The sequence below is a fragment of the Triturus cristatus genome, chromosome 10 (genome assembly GCF_964204655.1).
Source record: "Triturus cristatus chromosome 10, aTriCri1.1, whole genome shotgun sequence".
NCBI lineage: Eukaryota > Metazoa > Chordata > Amphibia > Caudata > Salamandridae > Triturus > Triturus cristatus.
Window position 1 is genome coordinate 966,170,284 of NC_140593.1, and position 21,902 is coordinate 966,192,185.

The following is a 21,902-nucleotide window of genomic DNA, read 5'->3' on the forward strand; positions in this document are numbered from 1 at the left end:
ACAAAGAGGAGTACCAGGAAACAGTTGCAACTTAAGAATGTTAAGGAAGGTGCTGTCGTGTGGGGGGTCCACAGTGGAGATGAACCACATACAGTAAGGCAAGGGATTTTTGCGCAGTCACAGCTGATAACCACACATTCCCAAAATAAAGGGGAAAACGGATCTTCGTACTCAATGAAAGACAGGGACAAACGATTCTGAAAAGAGCCAGGTTTTGATTGTGCAGCCAATTAATACTCGCATCTATAGCCTTGATTGAAAACAGACATCATAGTGACCATGGCGGATCAGGCCCAAAAAAAAATGCTTGGTGGTTTTCTTTTATTTGTACCAACCAGCAAACCTTTGCACTTGATTTTGAAAACATGGGCAAGTTTCACCGAATATTTTCATAAACCGGAGAAACCCAGTCAAGAAACTTTAAACAAAGCTATTCCCTTATTACTACTATCTGGGCAAGGTGACAAACCCCCTTATTTAGTGATCTCTTGACAATTACTCAAATTTGCAAATACAACTAAGGTGATGTAGCAAACTTCCAGAGCAATGATGATTTGGGGTCAGGAAAGTTTTAGACCTACCTAAAAGGAGCATTTTCCAGATTTCTTTTCTTCTCAAATTTACAACAAATTGAAAAAAAATGTAGGCCTCCTTGAGAATGAAGATCATGATATGCCCCAAAAAGCCAAAACCAAAAACTGGTGAATGGGAATGCTTTATTTAGAAGGTAACATTTGTAATTAAATACTGTGGCCAAATATTTACACACCATCATTAAAGATGGGCTAGCAGGCTCAATTGTCACTTTTGGGGAGTAAAGTCGAGCTTCATATATGCACACATGGATGGCCCCTGTCTTAAACGGTAAACGTAACAGAAAACAGGGGCATGGAAGAGGCATCCAGTAATTACCAGTGATTTAAAAACATTCAGGCATTTCCGCAATAATGTTTTGTTTCAGACCACCCCAGTCTGAAGCCAGCTAAAACAAAGCAAAGCTGTTGCCGGAGAAAGTTCTATACACTTGAATGGGAAGAAATGTACATACTAGTACTGCTGAAATTCATCTAAGTTAAAAGGTGTCAAAAAGAATATTAGGTTTGGTTTCAGTGAATGCCCCGGCTACAAGTTATTCAAAGGATTTTAACATTTACTACAAACAATAATGTAATTCCCTCGTAACATAAATAATGCAGGACAGGGACAAAAACAAGGGCTTGCAATCACCTATCACAAGATCCCTGCCATCAACAAGGCCAGCAGAGACAAGCTCCTGAGACACGCCATCTGAGGTATCTGGAAAAACAAGAGAAAAAGGTCACTGTGTAGATAATGCGGCGACAGGGCTTACAAATAAAGGGACTGAGTCTTGAGGACGCCAGAATCTGAAAATTCTCCTTTTTCTCATTTTTAAACTCAACACCCACCACGTGGATGACAATTTAGGTTTATTCTTTAAACTTTTTTTTAAAATAAAATATATGTTGTATGACAATAAATACAATGATCTGAATATAAAAATGTGATAAATAACCATATGACACTGAGAACGATTTGTAAACTTCATTGCTCTTTCAATAGTAAACTCTTAATGATAGAAAATTAAAAAAGTGAAGAACACACTGAAGGAACATCCATGGTCCATTAAAAAAATGATTGTATGCAATTACACAAGAATACCTTCAGTTTAAAAACAAATAAAGAAAAGAACGCTGAAGCGTTCATTTCTGATGGGCTTTCAGTGGCAAATACAGCTTTTTATTTATGATAGTGCATGTCAAAGTACCTTCAGCTTAAAAATAAACACAAAAATACTTGGGCACTTATTTTTGATGACATTTAAGCAGCAAACTACTTTCTGCTTAAAGCAGTGTGTGAAGCGCTTCCTTCCTCTTCACCTCTGATGGGGGTATTAAGAGCTCCATCTTTTAACCATGTCCAAGTTCTACTGTGGCCAATTAAAGTATTTAATAAAACTAACAATATGGTATTTTTCAGGCTAATTAACGTACATTTTCGGAAAATATCGACCTGCTGAGTGCTAAATAGATTTGTGGCAAATTGAAAGAATAGTTTTTTGAAAAGTCAACGCAGCCCTAACACAGCCTTGTTCAGTTGGTGTTCTGAAATGTCCTTTTTAGCCCAGAACCGAAACTCGGTAGGAGAGGTGATGCTAAAGTACCCAGGGTTGATAAAGGGTAGGTCTCAAGCATTTGTCTAAAAATAAAATTCCTGAAACTTGTCTCTTGCCTGATCCCTTCGTGGGAGCTGTAACGCATCTACTTGGGAGCAGGTCAGACGCCCAGAGATGGATTAAAAAGGCCAAGCCAATATTAAAATTAGGTTGGCACTGGGTGTGAACCCCTGCTTGGAATGTGTCTCTCATTCGTTGGTAGTGTACAAAATATAAAATCATCACTTTAGGTGTGGAAGTAGCTACACTTTTTAAAAGCGTCACTCGGAGACACCACTTCAAAATTAATATTATAGACCAAATCCATAAAAAACATAAGACAGTTCCGGAACAGGGGGCAAAACAGTCTCCGCTGAAAGAGGTAAAATGGGCAGCCTAAATGCGCGTAGATACATTTCTGCTGTTAATTTCTATGAATCTGAAAAGAAAGCAGATAATGATTTCTATTAATATTTGCACATTTCTCCCCCCCAAAAAAAAAAAAAATTGCACATTTCTTCTAAAATCTCAAGAGCGTTGCAAAAAGTGAAAGTAGACAGCAGGCCATGTGCAAATCCTTGTTCTTCTGAAAAAAACAACAAAATAGTACATTGAGTTCAGCCTTTGTTCGAGTTATTCCAGTGAGTCTGGAACATTTTCACGGCCCTGCCTGATTCTGCCTCGTGTTCTTCTAAGTGTGCAGGGATCGTGATGGACCATCGGTCTTCCCACTGCTCTAGTGGTTTATTCAACGGTTGAAGCCAATACGTCACGATGTTCACTTCAAAATCAACTTAAAGCTATCTCCTGCGTGTTCCCCGATGTGACAGGTTACGAAAGCACATCAAGTGAATATACGGCTAACTTTTAAAAAATAAACGAAGCTGCGAGGTCTTAATATGTCATCAGACAGCTTCACCTTGAGACATGCACGTCAACTTACAGAAGTGAAAAAATAGTTAATATTCAACCCTTGATAAATCGTGTATCAAATTCCTCCCAAATCAATAGATATAATAAATATCTTTGGAAGAAGCACTTGATAAACACGTTAAACACTTCTGTTAACATGTTTTCAAGCGTTCCCTACTTTGGCAAATACAGAAACTGAAAAATGGAGAGTTTTTTTTAAAATCAGTTTCACACAAGTGTGTCAAGTAGAGTACCTGGGACTTCAGCTAGTGACATGCGCTTTGCCATGACTTTAACATGGCGGCAGTGAAACAGCAGCAATTGCTGCTTGAAGAACCTCCGCACCTCAATGGAGATTTGGAACTAGAGGACAAGGATAAGGCCGATAGTGCCGGGCAAGAAGAGGAAGAAGATGAAGAATAGCAAGGTTCTAAAAGATAAGGAGTAAAATACGTGGAGATGGGGAAGTGCCGCAAGGGAAGGAGGGGTGTTGTAGGAAGAGTAAGATCATGGGTGAAGGAAAGCAGAGGAAAAGCAGGGGCACGAGGAGAAACAAAGAAAAGTAAGTATTTCACAGGTGGCGATTAGGTGGGGTGTGTGAGTTGGAAGGGGAAGGAGCAGCAAGAGCACCGAGGAAGGGGCGAGAAAAGGAGTGAGGGCTTGTGCGTGGTTTCGAGACAGGGCATTGAAGAGGTAGTGGGGGGAAAAAGGGCGAGAATTTTAAAAGTGGGATATTCTTAGAGGATTTCTGACAGCCCTCTACATTCATTGGTTGGTTATTGTTACTCCATTGCTCTAGTCAATTCAACTAACAGACTCGTATGTCCTCCGCTCAAATTAACCTTTACCTCCCTATACTAATACTATACTCCTGTTTCCCAATACTAATCCACCACTAATCCTTTTGGGTTACGGAGTACTGTGCCGAAAAGTGCTTCGACACCCCATCAGGGGTAGTAAGCGCTATATGAATACAATTAAAATACAATCTAAGCACGTGTAGTCTACGGTTCTTATGAACACAATAAAGTTACAAATTCATATTCATTTGGTCAACTAAACTTTTTTTTATTTCCTCTGCAGATAGAAACTGAGCAGTGAGGAACACCTACTGGGTTTCCATATTTTATAAACTGTTCTGGCCCACTGAACAAACTTTTTAGTGCAGCCAAGTGGAAAGTAAATCAATGCACATCCCGATTCACAGAATCGGGATTCGTGTAATTTCACATTTCTAAAGTTCACCTATGATGGTGGAACTTGTGCCACATTTTACAAAATCATAATTTAAGGTTTGGTGGATCTGTAGGAATAGGAGAAATTCTTATGTTTGAGGGTTTGCCCTTACCTCTGGCAAGCAGTTTACTACCATAGAAACTAATGTAAATGTTCTTCTGTTTAAGGCAGGAGTTAGGGCTAAGTTAGTGTTAGGAGTGGGAAAGGAAAACATTCCCATATTCAGAGTTCTGATGGGGGGTAGGAATTTGTCTTCAGCAAAAAAAAAAATCTGTGCAGGACAAAATGAGTGCAAAGGCAGAATCCCACCCACAAAATATTCTCATGCAGGTTTCCAATACGAGCATGTGAGCTTTTGGTAGAAAATTTGCATAAGGAAAGTTTGAAATGTCGAGTAGTCTAGAAGGTCTACAACTGTTATAGATTTCTACAAGTACTCCTTAGAGCCTTAGTGATCTGATGCCTATCAAAGTCAGAAATATATTCTAAATGTAGATTTAATCAGGTGCGGTCCGTGCAGGTAACAGCATGGGCCGTGTAAGGGGGGGATTTCGAGGGACGATGCAGAGGGAAAAATACATAATTTTCCCTCGGCATCATCTCTCGAAATCCCCCCTTACACGGCCTCACCGCCCCACCACTTTTACCTGCACTGACCGCGGCTGGATTTAATCCTTTTTGTGAAATGTGCACTACGTGATACTTTAGTTTTAGAACCAGATCTAGCACAGAGCGTAAGGCTCGTATGATCAGATTTCACAAGGCGGAAATGTATAATAACTATAACAATTAAGAAGCAACTCCGAATTAGGTATGTTCTTTTGTCAAGCTTACCTCTCCCTGGGGTAAATTCAAATCTTATATCATTTAATTCTTTCTTTGAATTCCTGTTGAAAAGAAAAACATTGTATGATGCATGTATACAGATTAAAGTTAGTTACAATATTTTACATATCATATTAGAGAATTATAAAAACTTTAAGTTTTGGCGAGCTGTGCTGTTGACAAAAACTTTTAAAATTATATTCCAGTTAAGTTTCAGTATAAAAAAAAATACTTTCACAGACCCATTCATAAATGCTTGCATTTAATCAACGCTGAAGGATGAATTAACTAAGTAAAAAAAAAAAAATCAACTTTTTCATTGAATTAAAAAGAGATAGTGCATAATAAACAAAACCCAGATTATTAATGTATGTATTCATTAAAGTGTGGTAGTCACATCGTCCCTAGAAACATACCTTTGATAAAAATCAATGGAAACAAGTTAAAGACCAATTATTTACCCAGTGTTTAACCCTCGCCTTAACCCTTGTCCTCAATCAGCTAACAGGTCCTCTGAATAATCACAGCAGAGAAACCACCACCATGCTCTAATCAGATCAAATAATGCCTTTTCTCTTCCTCTGCAAAGTGCTAAATCCTTAACTTAGAAAAGTAACATTGCATTCTCCTGCGCATCCACAGAAGCACAATGCATTGCTTGCTAGTAATAGGACCAAAACCACAAAGCACAACTGGTTTCACAGGCAGTAGAAGACCAATACAGCCAATCTTGAATCCCTTTCAATCTGTACTCCAGTAAATTCCAACATGTCCTCCATCACAACTGACTAGAACAAGTCAAAAGAGCGGGAGGGCCATGTCACATGCAAACAAACAGCATTAAATGTCTTACTTGTAGCACAGCATGAGGTACATCATTATTGAAACCTGCCAATTACAGCTGGAGTGAGGAAACTCCTTGTGAGTTTATAAAGGATCATTTTGAAACTAATATTGATGGACGCAATAGAGTTCACAGATAGTACTCCTTTGAACCCCAACAGGATCACATGCTTCTAGATCATGGAGAGAACTATAAATATAAGTTGCTAACTGCCATTCATACGTGTTCATCAACAAAAAGTGGAGAAGGGTATCCAACCAGAGATTCAAAGGATCTCACATCTCAGCAGGTCTTCAGACTAGCTTTTAGCCAAGTATATTCAGAAACAATGCCCACTGAACAGCTCACAATGGATTAAAAGTCCACTCTGGGTCAAAGAGCTGAGTTGTCAAATATGTTACCCAATTGGTTTATACTTTTATAAGCCCAACCAAAACACTTCAGCGCATCACTTAGTGGTGTTAAAGGTAGCAAATCAAGGAGTGGTATAGTAGGGCTACAAGAGGATTTAAGACTCGGGTGATATGTGGCAATCTTTTGCACTCTAAAAGTGCATTGTACCAGGAATCTAGCCAAATATTTGATCAGGCTAGCAGCTGCAGAGTTAGAGCCGAGAACGCAATCGCCCACACTGAACTGTAGTCTCTCTATTACCTATGAGGCAGCTCAAAGTCCCCCCATCAAATTAATAAGGAACATGCTGAAGGTGGGCAGCCAGGAAATTGGAGTATAGGTTTAGGGTTTTAATTTCACCAACATTCCAGTGAAGCATTGGCATGAAACTGGCTATTCAAGGATTCCTACCTCCGCACACAAGCAAAGCAAATGAGGATTTCTCTTTTGGAAATAAGTGGGACAACGCTAAAATCAATAAAAAAAACTAATAACAATTGACATAGCCAGGTTTAGATGAGCTGCACAAAAATACAGCCAGCTGACCCACCTATTTACCTTTCTCTGCAGCATCAATCAAGTGGAGGAAAATGTGTCAGTGCTGTTGCCCTATGCCTTTCCACGACAATCGCCTGATAAAATCAGGTTCACCTCGAACCTACTTTACAGCAATCACCAATGGATCAGGAGCCCCCAGAAACAAATACTTTAATTACGTTTCAGTTAATTATCAGCCTAGCAAGTACCTCAACGTGAATAATGACACTCGGAGCCCTAAATAATATGGCGCATGGGTCAACTTGGTAAAGTCACACCTTGTCAGAATATAAAGAGATTTGTGATTGGGTCACATATACAAAATCCTACTACCAACCATCCATCAATATCACATCGAAAGAGGTGTTAGTTGTAAGAACAAACTACAGGGGAGCCATGTATCTTGCCGTGCTGTAAAATATATTTTTTTTAACACACCACTGCTCTGGCCTCAATTACATACAGTTGTGTGATTCATCATATGAAGCTGGGTCCAAATCCAAAGTGGCTCAGAACCTGCAACACATAGGCCAATGATGCGGAGTAGAAGGCTTTTTAATAATCAAGTTTGGCCACCACCAGGCTGCCTCAAGTTACATTACCAGCCAGTTCACTCCATATAGTCTACGGATCTTGCTAGTGGGTTATCGTCCCGAGTGTTATCGAGACTGATTGGGATGACTAAGTTTGGGCACCACAAATCTCCAGCCATTTCAGAGCAGAGTAGCCAATATGTAAGTATCATTAGGCAGGACAGTGGGTGTTAGGGCCCATGCTCTTTACATTTTTCTATGCCTTCAGAAATCACAATAATGCAGGCCTCAACTAGCATGTGCAACCGCGTTCTATGCTCATGAGGATCCTTAAAAAAAGACAGGAGTTTTGGAGCCAGTATTTCAGCACTAGCTGTAAAGAATATTGTATTTCAATTCTTTATTGTAGTTTTCTAATTAAAGTAAGTAACAAGAGTGGCACAATAAAGATGCACAAACCAACCGCCACACAGGGCGAGAATATCAATAAAGTAAAATACAATCAGATAATTCATCTCTAAACCAGATCACCAATAAAGCAGTTAATGAGTAATAATATAAACAAGGGGGACAGAAGAACAAAACAACCATCACGGACTGGGTAGGGGGGGGGGGGCGAAGCATGATAATACACCCATACAAAAGAAAGTACAACTTGAAGACCTATGTCAAACTTTCTATAGTGTAGGTCGAGGATATAAAGGGTCGAAAACTGGGGATCTGAAGGGGAAGGTAGTTGGGAAGTGAACAAAGGGATTTACATTGAACGTGAAGTAGAATGTGATTCGCCAAGGGCGTCTGGGTTGTATGGGCTGGTTCGGCACATCAAACTTTAAGGGAAGAACCCCAAACCTCTTGAAATATCTATAATTTGACTTTTAGCTTATAAATGAGGTGTTCAAAACATGCCATATCTTACATGTCATCCACCTAGATCTGAAAAGCGGGTATTAGGCTTCATTTCCAAAGATGTAGAATAACCAATTTAGCCACCCCTATGGCAGTGGAAAGCCATCTATGGACATGTTGGGTCTCTGAAGGGAGGTCATAAGTATCATGCAAGAGCACTATAGGGGCAGACAATGGTCTAGCTACCCTAAGGTCTTGTCTCATATGATCCCAAACCTCCGACCAGAAGGCCTCAGTCGATCACATTCTCATACAATATGGACTATGTTGCAATCAGACAGGCCACATCTCCAACAGAGTGAGCCCACTAAGACAGGCATAGTGTAACATAGCTGGAGACCACTGACAGCGGTGAAGAATCTTAAAATACTATACTTAAAACGCACTTCACTTAATCTTTGATCAAAATCCACCAGTAAAAAATCCCAGTCATCCAGCAGCTGTATGTTAAGACAAGATTCCAGTCAGGCTCTCAGTGCTGCGAATGCGGGAGAAAAAAAACTGTGATCCAACAGTGAGGCATTCAATCATGAGATAGCAGCCCGAAATGTTTGCACGTGTGGGTATATTGAGTAATAAGGGGGTCCGTGGAGGTCGGTATGCATGTTCTCCAAGGCAATGTGATAGGGGATGGGACAATTGACTATCTCCATAATTGGGGGGGGTGGGATCGCAAATTACCATCTCAAGTTAGAGAATGATTCGATAAAGCAGTTAGAGGTAAGTTCAACAGTGTGGTGAATACCATGATAAATCTAGATGGTCCATAAATCTCCTCCCGACCAACAGTTATGCCGCATTGTGCAACAATGGGTCTTTAGCGTGAATGCAACTCAGGACTTGCACCATCCTATCGGCCTGACGGCATGCATGCATGTGTGTGTGTATGATCGGTTTCACGAGGGGAGTTCAAGCCACTGTGGTCTGAGTGTATAAATATTCATAATACTGTATGAACTGCAGACAAATTGACACGCCACTCCTAACCAGCAATGAGGAGTCTACAGTTAGACAGGTTATCTAACAGAAAGTGCAGAAATTAGTTGAGTCAGCCAGATGACACACAATTCCACACGCGATGGTGCTGCTCCACTGTAGACTGAAGACAACTAATCTCTACGAATACCTCTCCAACCGTAAGCGGATGCATCTATCACCACTCTGATCTCTGACCGCGGTAAGGAGAACATCCTGTAGCATATCAAAATGCCTCCCGTTATATACACATGAAAGTGCCGAGTCGCTTTGGCAATGATACAGGTATTCTCTTGGAGGCTTCCCCAATGCGAACACCAGAGTGGACGCAGATTCCATTGAAAGGTTTGCCCGTGTTACTGAGTGTGGCAGAATTTGCAATGTTAGTAGACCGAAAAGCCTCAGAATCACCAGGGCTGGCAAATAAGCTCTTGCCTAACATCGGGATCAAAGGCCGAATGTTCTGGGCTCGCTGCGGTGGTGGAAAAGCCTTCTAGCTGACATTCAGGATAGCCCCCAATAAAGGGCAGTCTTTGAGAGGACAGAAGATTTAGACTCAATTATGGAAAACACTACTGCCAGTGACAGGACACTTGCGGAAGTGAACTCAGCTTCAACAGACAGTTGTCAATACATGGGGCTACGAGGATGGGCTACTGACGTGACCTTCGCACAGATTTGAGAGAGTTGGTGTACTGCTGTAAACCATGGTACTAAATTTAAAGTGGTTGGCTCCCACAGCATATCTGAGATACTTCCAGTGTGACAGCTGGACCGGCACATAAAGGTCCATGGACACCGTTCAATCCTTCTGATCAAAAGCCAGCAGAACTTGTGCAAGTGTTATCAATCTGAAATTCTTATTAAGAAACAAGTACAGCAACATGAGCTTTAGTAATGGTCTCAAGCCTCCATCCTTCTTTGGAACTAAGTAGAACAGTGTATAGCATCCCATCTCCTGCTTTGCCTCGGGTACTTTGTCAATCACACTCTTGGATACCATCATTAGTATCTCCTTCGAGAGCATACTGGTGTTACCTATGGAAATTGGTATGTAAGGAAGGGTGCATAGAAAAGGGCCGACATAGCTAACTTGAACACTTTGTATGCTCCAATGGTTTGTTATGATTAAGCACTAGTCCAGAAAGCAATGTTGACTCCAGCACCTAACTGTGAGCAATTACCTGCTCTGCTTGAGAGTGAACTAAACACACTGAAGTGTGTCAAGAGAAGAGGAGGAAAACCAATGTCATTGTTTTTCTGTCCCTTGGCACCCCCTCTTTCACTAGCACCATAAATAGTCTGCATTCTTTGTTGGGTCAGCTGCAAAAGCTAATGTTGATGGAACGCAAGGCCCTAGAATAACCCTTGAACTTACTGTATTATTGATGACTGACCAGTGAGCAAGCAGCACCTCCGCTATTCTTAAACCAGTCTAAGGCCAAGTCCGCCTTCTTGCCAAAAAGCCTAGCTCTGAAAAAAGGCATGTCCATCAAAGAAGCATTATGTCTCCAGAATATCCAGTGGAATGCATCCAGGCAAGTCCTCTAATAACAAAGGTACAGTAACTAGGCACTCAAGTCTATGGTGTCCAGGCCTTGCAGCATCATGTACATCCTGAACTGCTTGAGCAAAGTAGTTATGAAGGTCCTCTGAAAGAGCAGGCAAAACTTCATGTGCCATTTCCCAAAGAGTCAATCAATAAGTAAAGCACGGCTAATCACCCGTGAGGGTCTCGAGGCACTGAGAACCCAGAGGTGAAAGAGGATTCAGTTGTGCAGCAAGGTCTTGAGTTCTTTCCTGAATTCCGGCTGAGAAGATAAGGTTCAGAGGTAAAGGGGACGGTCATTCCAGGACTTCACCACAACGTAAGAGAATGAGCGACCTCCACATTAGCTTCAGTGGATGCAGGTAGGTGAGTGCGAGAGAAGGAGCCTAGGTGTCTGGACAGTTGGTGGAAGTTCATGCCGTGGCAGATGTATGCTGGACCTTAGTTGTGAAGGGCTTTGTAGGTGTGGATCAGCATCTTGAATAGGCATCTCTTCTCAATGGACAGCCAGTGTAGCTTCCTGAGGTGGGGTTGATGCGAGTTTGTCTGGGGAGGTTGAGAATGAATCTGGCAGCTGAGTTCTGAATGGTCAGCACAGAGTGTGGCAATTGCCGGGTTGAAGAGTTCAAAGGGATTAAATGCTACACTGCATGAGCAGAAACCATGCTTTCCCATTGTGTAAATGTATGTCTGATTTGACGACTCACTTCACAGGCATAAACCTGTATCACAATGCCATAAGGTCAAACATTTTGGGTCCTCAGGTGCAAGCTTAGCCACAAGCCAGTCGGACCACTCACCACTGTGCAAAAATGGTTTCAACCAGGCAGCCAAAATAGGGTCAACTAAAGCCTCAATGAATGGTAACAGAGGCCCAGAAGCAGAAGGTCTGGGTTTAAATATACTTCTTATTGGTTTGTTTGGTCTTCTAAGTGGGGAGTGGCAATTCCAAAACCTCTGCTGCCTTCCAAACCACTAAGCAAATAAAGTACCTTCTTAGGTCAGGGGGCAAATCCAAGGTGGATTCAGGTAAAGTATATTAGTCACAGACATTTTGTAAATCAAGATACAGAACAGTATCAGCATGATGTGAAGGGAGCAAATGATCTGCCTTCTCATTGTCCTCACAATGCTGGACTGGTTGAATGACTTGCAAAACAACCAAATGAAATCCAAAATTGGCCTTTATCCTCCTGAATTACCTTTGCTGAGAAGAGGAACCAGAGGGGAATCCATCTCAACTTGAGGATGGGCGTTGGTGTAGTGTGACATGCGGCAAACTCTCAGGGAACGCCTATCCAAATTCAAGGGTGGTGTTGAAACTAGGTGCAGAACCAATGTTATTGGACCAAGCAGTGCTGGTGGGAAAACAACCGGAAAGACCTGTGGCAGTGGAATCCAGTCCATCAGTGGCAGAGCAGGCTGACTTTGTTCGGGGTCAATTGATGCCAGGAAAAGGCACCCAAGCAGAGGTTCTAAACGGGGACATGGGCCAGAAGCCACTCCACATGGTGTCAAGGTGAAGTTGAAGATCTGCAGCATGGCTATGTTAAAAACCCAATATGCTGAGGAGTCAACATCCAATCAAACGCTGACTATGTAACCTCTACCTTAAGTGGGAGCAATTTGGTGTCAAAGCGCTTCACTTCTTTGTGTCTTTTCTTTGGCCTGCCTTCGACTTACCCGAGGGCAGTGCATTGAACCGTGATCAACCTCATTTCATAAATGGGTAGATCAGAGTTGAGCTTCAAGCTCTCTAATGTCTTTTGGATGCATGAGTAAGCATTTGTCACAGGACTTGATGTTATGCTTGGTACCGAGACACCATAGGCAAACATCATGCGGGTCTGTTAATGTCTGTTTGTGACAGGATTTAAAGCCTCTCGTCTTCAAGAGTGAGATACCTGAACACTGTTAAAGGTTTCGAAATGCAAACGTTCAGTAAAAAAAAAAAAAAAAACGCAGTATGAGCCAAGCTTTGAATCCATGATAAAGTGAGCAAAAAGAGGCACTGACATCAATATGCAAGGAAGGTGTGCATATGTGGCTGTGTGATGTCATGTTCAGAGGTGCAACAGAGTGGTGACTGAAGGAGACTTTGCCACCTCCTAGCCTCCATGAGCATCTGCAAGAGTTTTTGTATTTAGTCTGGCTCCTGGAGAGATTCACAAGGTGAGGTTTCAGCAGTTAGAAGTTTCCTTCAGAAACATTTGTTTCTATTTTATACTTTTGGTTAATTAAACTCGCATCTGACAGACTTTTAAACTGTTGATCAAGAAAGACTAACTTACACACTTTACTATGACATAAGCTTTTGTGGCAAAGCGCTACTAATATGGTTCAAATCCTTCCTCCTACATTGATCTTTGCCTACCTCCCTTAAGATCCTTTTCTTGAATATCAGTGCTACCGCAAGACTACATCCATTCTTTGACAACCCCCCTTGATCCATTCTCCACACCTTTATCTCCTGTTTCTGTCTCAGGTGACCTTCCAAGATCAAGTATTCTTGTGTTTTCTTTTAAAGGTTATCTACTCTAAAAACTGACAAAATTATGCAAGGTTTTTTTTATGTTTGTTTTATAAAAGTCTGTAGTAATATTTAGTTCTAGCGTTAAACTTCAATTGTAAGTGGGATTAGTTTGTACTCATTCATTGACTTTGCTCGACTATTAAACAAATAAGGAATGTTCAAGTATTCTTTTTACAGAATTCAGATGAAACCAGTTCCATTTTAGTGTTGAATGTTCAATTCAATATGAATTAAAATGGTAATATCAGCTCTGCTCTAGTTTATTAATGTTTAGACAATGTATATAAAACATAAATGCATAATGTTTTAAAAGTCGGAGCAAATTTACAAAATCTGAAGACACAATTTTAAAACGGCAAATCTCACCCAATCACCACCCAGTCAATCCTTCTAGGGCTCAATCTATTTGTCCTATCCCTGCACACATTACCCTTGCTTGCCCAACATCAGTTCAAATCCATTCTTCCTTTTGGCCCCTGCACTCTAGAATATCCGGCTTAATAGTCTTCCATCACTAGTCTAAGCATATATTTTTTTTAATTTTGCCAAAGCACATGCAACATCTAAAACTCCATATTTAACAAAAGTACAAAGTACATTATCACATGTCTTATACCATATTTTATAAAAAGCAGTTAAAATCTGGCAACAAATCTTATAAAAATGATGAGAATCAATTAGAAAATGAACATTACAATTCCGGAACCTAAACCCACATGTGCAGTTATTCTCTAATCCAGAAAAGCATTACATTTCTCAGCCCATAAAGTACCGGACTTTCAAAGCTACCTGAAATTTTAACGATACTGAGCGTAAGAGGGCATCGGGGAGGGCTGATATGCAAGGAACACCCTCCCCATGATGCCAGAATATAATTTGCTGAGGCTTTGGTACCTACATACTCCATATCTGCCAATCTTGATTCCCTTCTACAGGCCATATTTAGTTCGTCTGCTGACAGGAGGTATGCCTCCGCCACCTTACATTGCTCTATTTTTAGGGCCCCAGCAATGGTCTCTATTCTATTTCTGACCTGCACCGCTCACTCCTTCCAATTTGAGAAGCACAGATAAATGTTGACTTGTGTACCTTCGAGGACCACAGTTTGTCCCAAAATCGGAGGGTTGTTTTATAGGCCAGGAATTTCAAGGCCTGCAGCTCACCTTCCAGTCTTATTGCAATGTAATGGACAACTCATCAGCGGGCATACAGATCTTTCATTTAAACACTTTTATTGAAGAGTAAAATGTATGAGAACTATAACACTGTTTTTAAATTCATCAGTCGGTCACCAACCCTACGAAGAGGTCTTCATGTTTTTCATTCCTATTTGTAACCCTGTAGCTCTCCTGATGCTGCCTGCTAGGTTTCATGGAAAAATACAATGCCTGTCAATCCACTGAAATCTTTACGGTTGGAATGCACGGCAATCTACAGTGTCCCAGAAATTAATTTACCAATGTAACATAATGATGCTTATTTCCGATTAGCGTTTAGCTTTAAATCATAGAATAACTGTATTGTGTTATAAGATGTGGTATATCTAAAATGTTTTCACTCTGGCGCCCTGAAGGCTTTCTATATCTTTATCCTGAAGATTCTCAGAGTGTAACATTGGTGTTCTTCAGCATCTTACATTTTTCTGGTCTACTTTCTCTCCTTAGTTTATCTAGACCGTCTGGGTTAAGTTGCCAAAGGTGATGGTTTGATGAGCTCTGCAGGCGGGTGGGGGCTTTTCCTTCACTCAATTGCTTGTTGGCTCCCGTCGCTACATTAATGTTTGACTGAAAAGGGATGTCAGAAAATTGGAAGCTGGCAGGCTTCGCAAGATCACTCAACTTGCATAATCAGCGCACCCCAGATACAACAGCAAAGGCACGCATACATTTGTACAAGAACGTGCTGATGACCGCATGTGAATTGCAGAAAACATTGTGTACATCCCAAATTGCAACTAAGGAGTTCCACAGTGCTCCCCTTGTAATATATCATTGATCTGCAACCTTTGGGCTGAACACAAAGGTGGAACAGAGTGTCATTTGGTGGTTGTGAAATAGTGCAAGTTTAAAGGAACAGCTGTTGGAAATTTGTAACCATTAATCTTAACATTAGTTGGAACTCAACTGCACAAACAGACCTAAAGACTCCTCCTTAATGTTAGATCACGGATTTACAGACTAGTTAGGAATTACCAGAGATGAGATCCATGCCCAGCAAAGCCCAAAGACTTAAACCACATGATTATTAAAAAATAAACCACAAGCAACAAGTAAGACGGAGTGAACCTTTACGCTGGACGTTAAGAAATGAGGTACTGGTATAAGCAAGAGCACACAGATCTTCTCCACTTGGGCTGCGTGCAAACAAAGGTGTTAAAAGAACAAAAACCGCTCTGCGCCCCTAAAAAACCCTAGTTCATACTAATGTTGAAAGTAGGGCATGGGAAGGTGGGGTGTTTGTATGTCCGAGCGTCTGTCCGTGTGTTTGTCTCCTGATATAACAAAGAGGCCTACAGATGTTACACGTGGCATTTAGAAAAAGTAGAACTGTTCACTTTCCAGCGAATACACGGGGTAGCTGCGAGACCTAAAACCAGTGCTTCATTTGTAGGGAAAACACGCATGGACCCTAGGCTGTTCTTAGGAGCCTGATGCGCCGCCGTCAAATGCTGTGGATGGTGAATACCAAGAGACTGCCTAATCTTTATTCCACGTCATGCCTTTGTCTCCTACACACCACACTTCCCATCTCAGTCTTTCAGATTCTTAACCCTTCCTCATCCTTTTTCTGTCTATCTCTCTCTCTCTTTGGGAGATGTGGTCTGGCGGCCGGAGCTGCAGGCTTTTTAACCAGGTTCGAATATCGGCGTGGGCTCAACATCCAGGAATTCAGGATAAACCACTTAGTCGCCCCGTGTCAAAAAATCAAACAAAGAAAATCGGACCTTGCCTAATGTAACTGGTTGCCCAAGTAGAAAAACTGATAATCTTCGAGTTATACAATACTGCACAAATAGTCAAGAGATAAAAACGTACCAGATCCTTAAAATGGGAGCGGATACCCCCATGTAAAACCAGAAGTACAAATCAACACTGTTTAATATACCCTTGGAGTTTTAAGGGGCCAAAAAACAGGAACAACTCCAGGCCAGTCAGTCAGACAAAAGCTTTAATATCGGCTGAAAACCATAAAAGCACATATATACAATAACTGAAATACGAACATAACATTATACAACAATGCTGGACGCTCAAAATACAGACATTACTCCTAAAATGGCTTAAAATATATTATTAAAAACGTAATAAAATCCTATAGCTATTAAAATAGAAAAATAGGTCAGTCCCAGCGCTGGATAATGTTAAGGGTATCTTCTTAATTACAATAATTACAGTGGCTCAATTCGGACAATTGAACTTTTTTTTAATTTTGACGCCTCTTGCGCACCACATAGAGAAGAGGTATCTGGAGGTAGTAAACACAATCAAGGGGGTAGTATCATGTTTTAAAATTCGAAATACCTCCCTATAATCCCGGAGACCCCTAGTCTTACATAGTGGGACGATACATTTAGCTCTGGCCTTAGAGTAGAAAGGGCAGAAGAGCAGAACGTGCTGATCTGTCTCCTCTCCACTTTCACACCCAGGACAAGAGCTCGGTTTATGGGGAACATTAGACCACTTGTTTGTCACAGCCCGCACTGGAAGTGTTCCATGTCTAAATTGGACATATAACTTCTTTGCCAGTAAGGGCTGGATATCGTCCAGGAGTTTCTAAAATAAATAGTTTTCCTTGACCTCCAGAAATCTATTGGTCAACCTACCCAAAAATGGATTTGATGTTATAAGAACCATTCGATATTGCTTGAGTGTGGCGACCAACGACCTCTTGGTGGTCAGGGCACAAGTTTCCTCGGGGAAAAGCCACATGTCTCCCATACCCAAATGCATAACAGAGCTGCTTAATGTGTTTTAGCCAGGGGATTTTTCCCAGACCCCTTATGGTCAAAAAATCCCTTAGGTCCTCCCTAAAACTCAGAAGCTCTGGGGTAGACCAGAGTCGCCTCCAGTACAGCAAAGGGCGATTTGAGGTGATCTCCTGTATGGGGGCCAAACCTAGATCTAACCGTAAAGGGATCAGGGGTGTGCTCTGGGGAAGTATCAATAGGCGCTTGATGAAACTATTCTCAGTAGTAGACAGGGAGGTGGCGCTGACATGGCCCCATAGCTCTACTCCATAGAGCGCCCCACCTCTCGCCTGTGCTTTATAAATTTCCACCGGCGGACCCAAGGATTTAAATGAACACTCATTATAAACCTTTAGTATACCGCCAGATGATTGAGCAAGCTTCATATTTGCCTTAGCCATGTGCGACCCCCATTCCATCCTGTCGTTGAGTGTTATCCCAAAGTAGTCGAAAGTGGAGACTCTTTCCAACACGGAACCCTCCAAATGGAGGTGGGGGCAATTAGATGATTTTGCATTAAAAACCATGTATTTGGTTTTGGAGAGATTAATCTCCAGATTTCTCGATCTACAAAAGGAGCAAAACGCGTCCAGTGTTCGCTGAATACCCATAAGGGATTTTGATAACAAAAGGGTATCATCGGCGTACATCAGGGCTAGTATCTTGCGGGCTGCTAAACTAGGAGAATCTAGATCCCTTGCTCCCATTAGATGTTCGATCAAACCGTTAAGGAACAAGGAAAAGAGCTTAGGGGCCAGCACGCACCCCTGCCTCACACCCCTTTCCACCGCAAAGGGAGCCGAAAGCAGCGCGTTCCTCCCATACCTCACCCTTGCAAAAGTGCCTTGGTGCAGACGTTTGAACAAATGGCACAGATATACCGGAGCGCCCATCTCTAACAGTAACGCCCAGAGCTTATCCCTCTGTACCAAGTCAAATGCAGATCGAAGATCCACAAAGATCAAGTAAAGACTAACAGCCCCCATGGTCACCGTCTTCCAGTAGACCAGCTGGAGTCTGAACAATTGATCGATTGTGGAAACCTTGGCACGAAAGCCCTCTTGAAGGGAGGTTAGGATGTGATGTTCGTCCATCCAGTACTGCAACCTTGATAATAAAAGGCGGGCAAACAGTTTCTGCAAGGTGTCGATGAGGCTAATAGGGCGGTAATTAGACGGGTCGAGTGGGGAAGCCTTCTTATGGATAGGAATGATTTCTGCACCCCGCCAGGTTGGGGGGATCTCCATGCCATGTAAAATGGCATTAAAGTAAAGCAGAATATAGGGAACCCAAACCTTCTGTTCACTCAAAAATAGATCTCCAGGTATCCTATCCAAACCGGGAGCCTTCCCTGAAAAGAGACTTCTAAGGGCCGCCTGGATTTCGAGGATAGTGCAAGGTTGATAATCAGAATCCTTTACATCCGATAGCGCTAAAGCAGATGTATCCTTCATTGGTGAAGCCACGTCTGCTAGAGATGCGGTGTCCATGTGGGTGAAGAGAGGCTTAAAGTGGGCAATCCAAACCTCCTCACTCAGGTTAGGTATTATAGCGGACGACCCCTCTACCGAGCCTGATCTAACTAGGTTCCAGAAGGCCCTATAATCGCATCCTTCCAGGGCTTCTTTTATGCTATCCCATCTCAAGGCCTCCCATTCCGACTTGGACTCCAAGATTATACATTTATAGGTGTGTCTAGCCCCTCTAATACTCGACAGAGAACCTGTTTTAACCTCCCTAACAAGAGCACGTTTAGCCGCCCTACAGTTACTGTTAAACCATTGGGCCTGGATTCTTGCTCGCTGTAGTATAAAAATTGTCAGCCAGGGTAGAGAAAAGGTTGGAATGGATATACTCAAGCTCCTGGAAATAGGAAAGATCATAATTATCAACCGGGAGTTCTAAGGCCTCTGCTAGAGAGCTAGCAATATGTTGATATAACTCAGTTATTTTATCAGGAGATAGCACAAACTTGACCCACCTAATGAGTCTGCCCCCCGCCACTTTGATTAGATTCGAGTCAGCGAAAGTCTCCAACACCCCCAGTTCATGTTGGCGTCCCAATGTATGTTTTAATTCTAGTGACAGAGGATTATGGTCACTAGCTACCCTATTAATTACAGTGAAGGCCCTCATTTGGGACCAAAATTCCACATTGACCATAATATAGTCAATGGTTGTGCTTTTACCCACTCTATTATAAGTGCTCTTCCCAGGGGCATCAGGAGGGAGTCTACCATTACAGGCTCTGAGGAAGTGAGTTACTAAAATCTTATTGATCTGGAGAGCCAGAGGCGTTAGGCGCTTTGCCGAGTGCATAGAGCACTCCTGAATGTGCCAATTGGCGTCCTCATCTAAAGTTACAGAGGGGATCCCGACCAAGGGTTCAAAATGGCAATTAAAGTCACCCCCGATAATTCTGTGTGACGGTGATGGGAACATAAAAAGAAGTTCGTCCAGAGCCTCTAGCATAGATAACCCCAACCGTTGGGGAATAGGGCGCAAATAAATATTAATAACCACCACCGACAAACCATCCAAGTATTTAACTACAATGCAGAGAATGTCCGGAGAGTTCAAATCTATTACTTTGACTGATCACCCCAAATGTGTGGCTACCCAAATACACAATCCCCCCGAAGGTCGTCCCCTGGGTCCCTGCACAGCCGGGATGTGAAATGTTGCATAGCCTACCCTTAAGGGGGCAATCAACAGCCAAGTTTCTTGGAACAAACACAAATCATATTTGTCCACCAACTCACCCCAGTCTGGATTAGATAACTTAGAACCTAGCCCTGCTACGTTTCAGGACCCAATTAAAGATCTACGAAATTCACCCCTTGCGGGCCTAGGTATAGTGGATTCGAGCACATTAAAAGAGGGAGATCCTATATGGGTCTCCTGCTCCAATCCATCTCCTAAAAGGCTGGTGTTTGAGCTTGAGGATGGTGAGTTCGTTGTCATTCCAACTTGCTTAGCCCCAAAAGCCCGCTGGGGTTGGCCCTCTTCAGCTCTCCCACCCTCCACCTCAGAACAAACGGCCACATTGGGGACCATTTCGATGGGCCCCCGTCGATAAGATAGTCAAGCCACGTTATTCAAAACACTAAAGGTGTTAGCTACAGGTATGTTGTATTCTAATTCCTGTGGGCCATGATGGAGATAAGTTGGTACAAGCCCACCCAGTACTAAATCCCATGAGTAAAAATACCCCAAGGGGAGAGGATTGATTGGTCCCGGATTACACGGGCCTCCCCACTCAAGAATGTGATTGACCACTCCAGGATCCCTGAAATTAACAATCACACAATCCCCTCCAATATCCTTGGGTTTGGTCCCCAGCCAGCTAACTCTTCTAGCAAATAGAGTTCCCCCTGGCCCGATCTCATTAATGGTCTGTCCAGCCAAAAAATAATTTTGTTCTTTAACTCAGGGAATGATTCACCTCGCTCACCTGACAACACTGGAACTCCTGTTAAAACCACCACATACGGAGAGGCCTCAGGTGGTAACTGGGGGCAGGGTGGAAGTTGTAGCAATCCATTACCGGATTCCTTCAGAGCAGGGTTTTGAGGCACCAGGCCCCGGTCCGCCCGCTGCTTACTAATGACTTTAAGAACAGGAGGTGGGTTGCGGGGGAGGGAGGGGGATGGGGGTCGAGCTAGCTGAAGCTGGGTGCACCCTGGGTGTGAGAACAGGACCAGGCACGGTAGGGGCAGCGGTTCGTTTGCGCATATTTATTGGAACCAATCCCTGGGCCAGGTTGTCTAGTCGAGAACCATCATTTAGGCTATGGCCTTGTGTGGCCTGCTTGATACTACCTGGGACCACTTTCGCAGTAGCATTCCCAGTTGGAATAGGTAGCTGTTCTCCTCCTCCACTTTGTTGTTTATCAGTGACACTACTTTATCAATTCTACTCATCAAAATTTTAAAGTGAGAATAGATAAGTTGTTCCAATTGGCCTTGGAAATCAATTAGTAAATGAGTAGCCCATACCGGAGGTGCTAAAATGGAGAAGGGGGGCCTGACTGCCTCCAGAGCATCTAGGGTAATTATAGTGCTCTTAGAAGGCTTTTTGGGTAATTTCGGCCTCTTAGTTCTAGAGCGGGGTTTTGATGCCTTTGTCGCTGAGGAACTAAAGGCGATGCGGGATTAATAGGAGAGTTAGCATCTAAAACAGTCTGCGCACATGGAAGCTCAACATAAGACGACACTAGCATCGAGTCCGGAGAATTGGCAATGAGTGTAGATGTGTTCCCGGTTGGCAAGGAGGGAGGCAAACCAGGTGTAAGTGAGAGACGTCTTTCAGTATTCTCTATAGCCGACGCAACCACTCCTATCGTTTTTTGTAACATTTTATCAATGGCCGTTAAACTCGGAACTGGAGTAGTTGAGGCTGCTTTTTGCCTTGTAAAAGGACGAGAGTTTGAGGGATTGGTGGGATTGGTTTTGCCCATAGTACTCAATGTGGGGATCTTAAAAATTTATGGTAACAGAGGCTCAAATTAACAGTT

The 21,902-nt window shown here is 42.5% G+C and overlaps 1 protein-coding gene across 1 annotated transcript in view; it reads right to left on the bottom strand.

Annotated features, from left to right (window-relative positions):
• Window positions 1-21,902, bottom strand: part of OXSR1 (oxidative stress responsive kinase 1) — a 677,967-nt gene that overhangs the window by 31,878 nt on the left and 624,187 nt on the right. The window contains exons 15-16 of the mRNA XM_085628862.1: window positions 5,156-5,208; window positions 1,228-1,296 (exon numbers count right to left, since the gene is read on the bottom strand). Of these exons, the coding sequence (XP_085484988.1) occupies window positions 1,228-1,296; window positions 5,156-5,208 (122 nt within the window). The remainder of the gene's footprint in view (window positions 1-1,227; window positions 1,297-5,155; window positions 5,209-21,902) is intronic.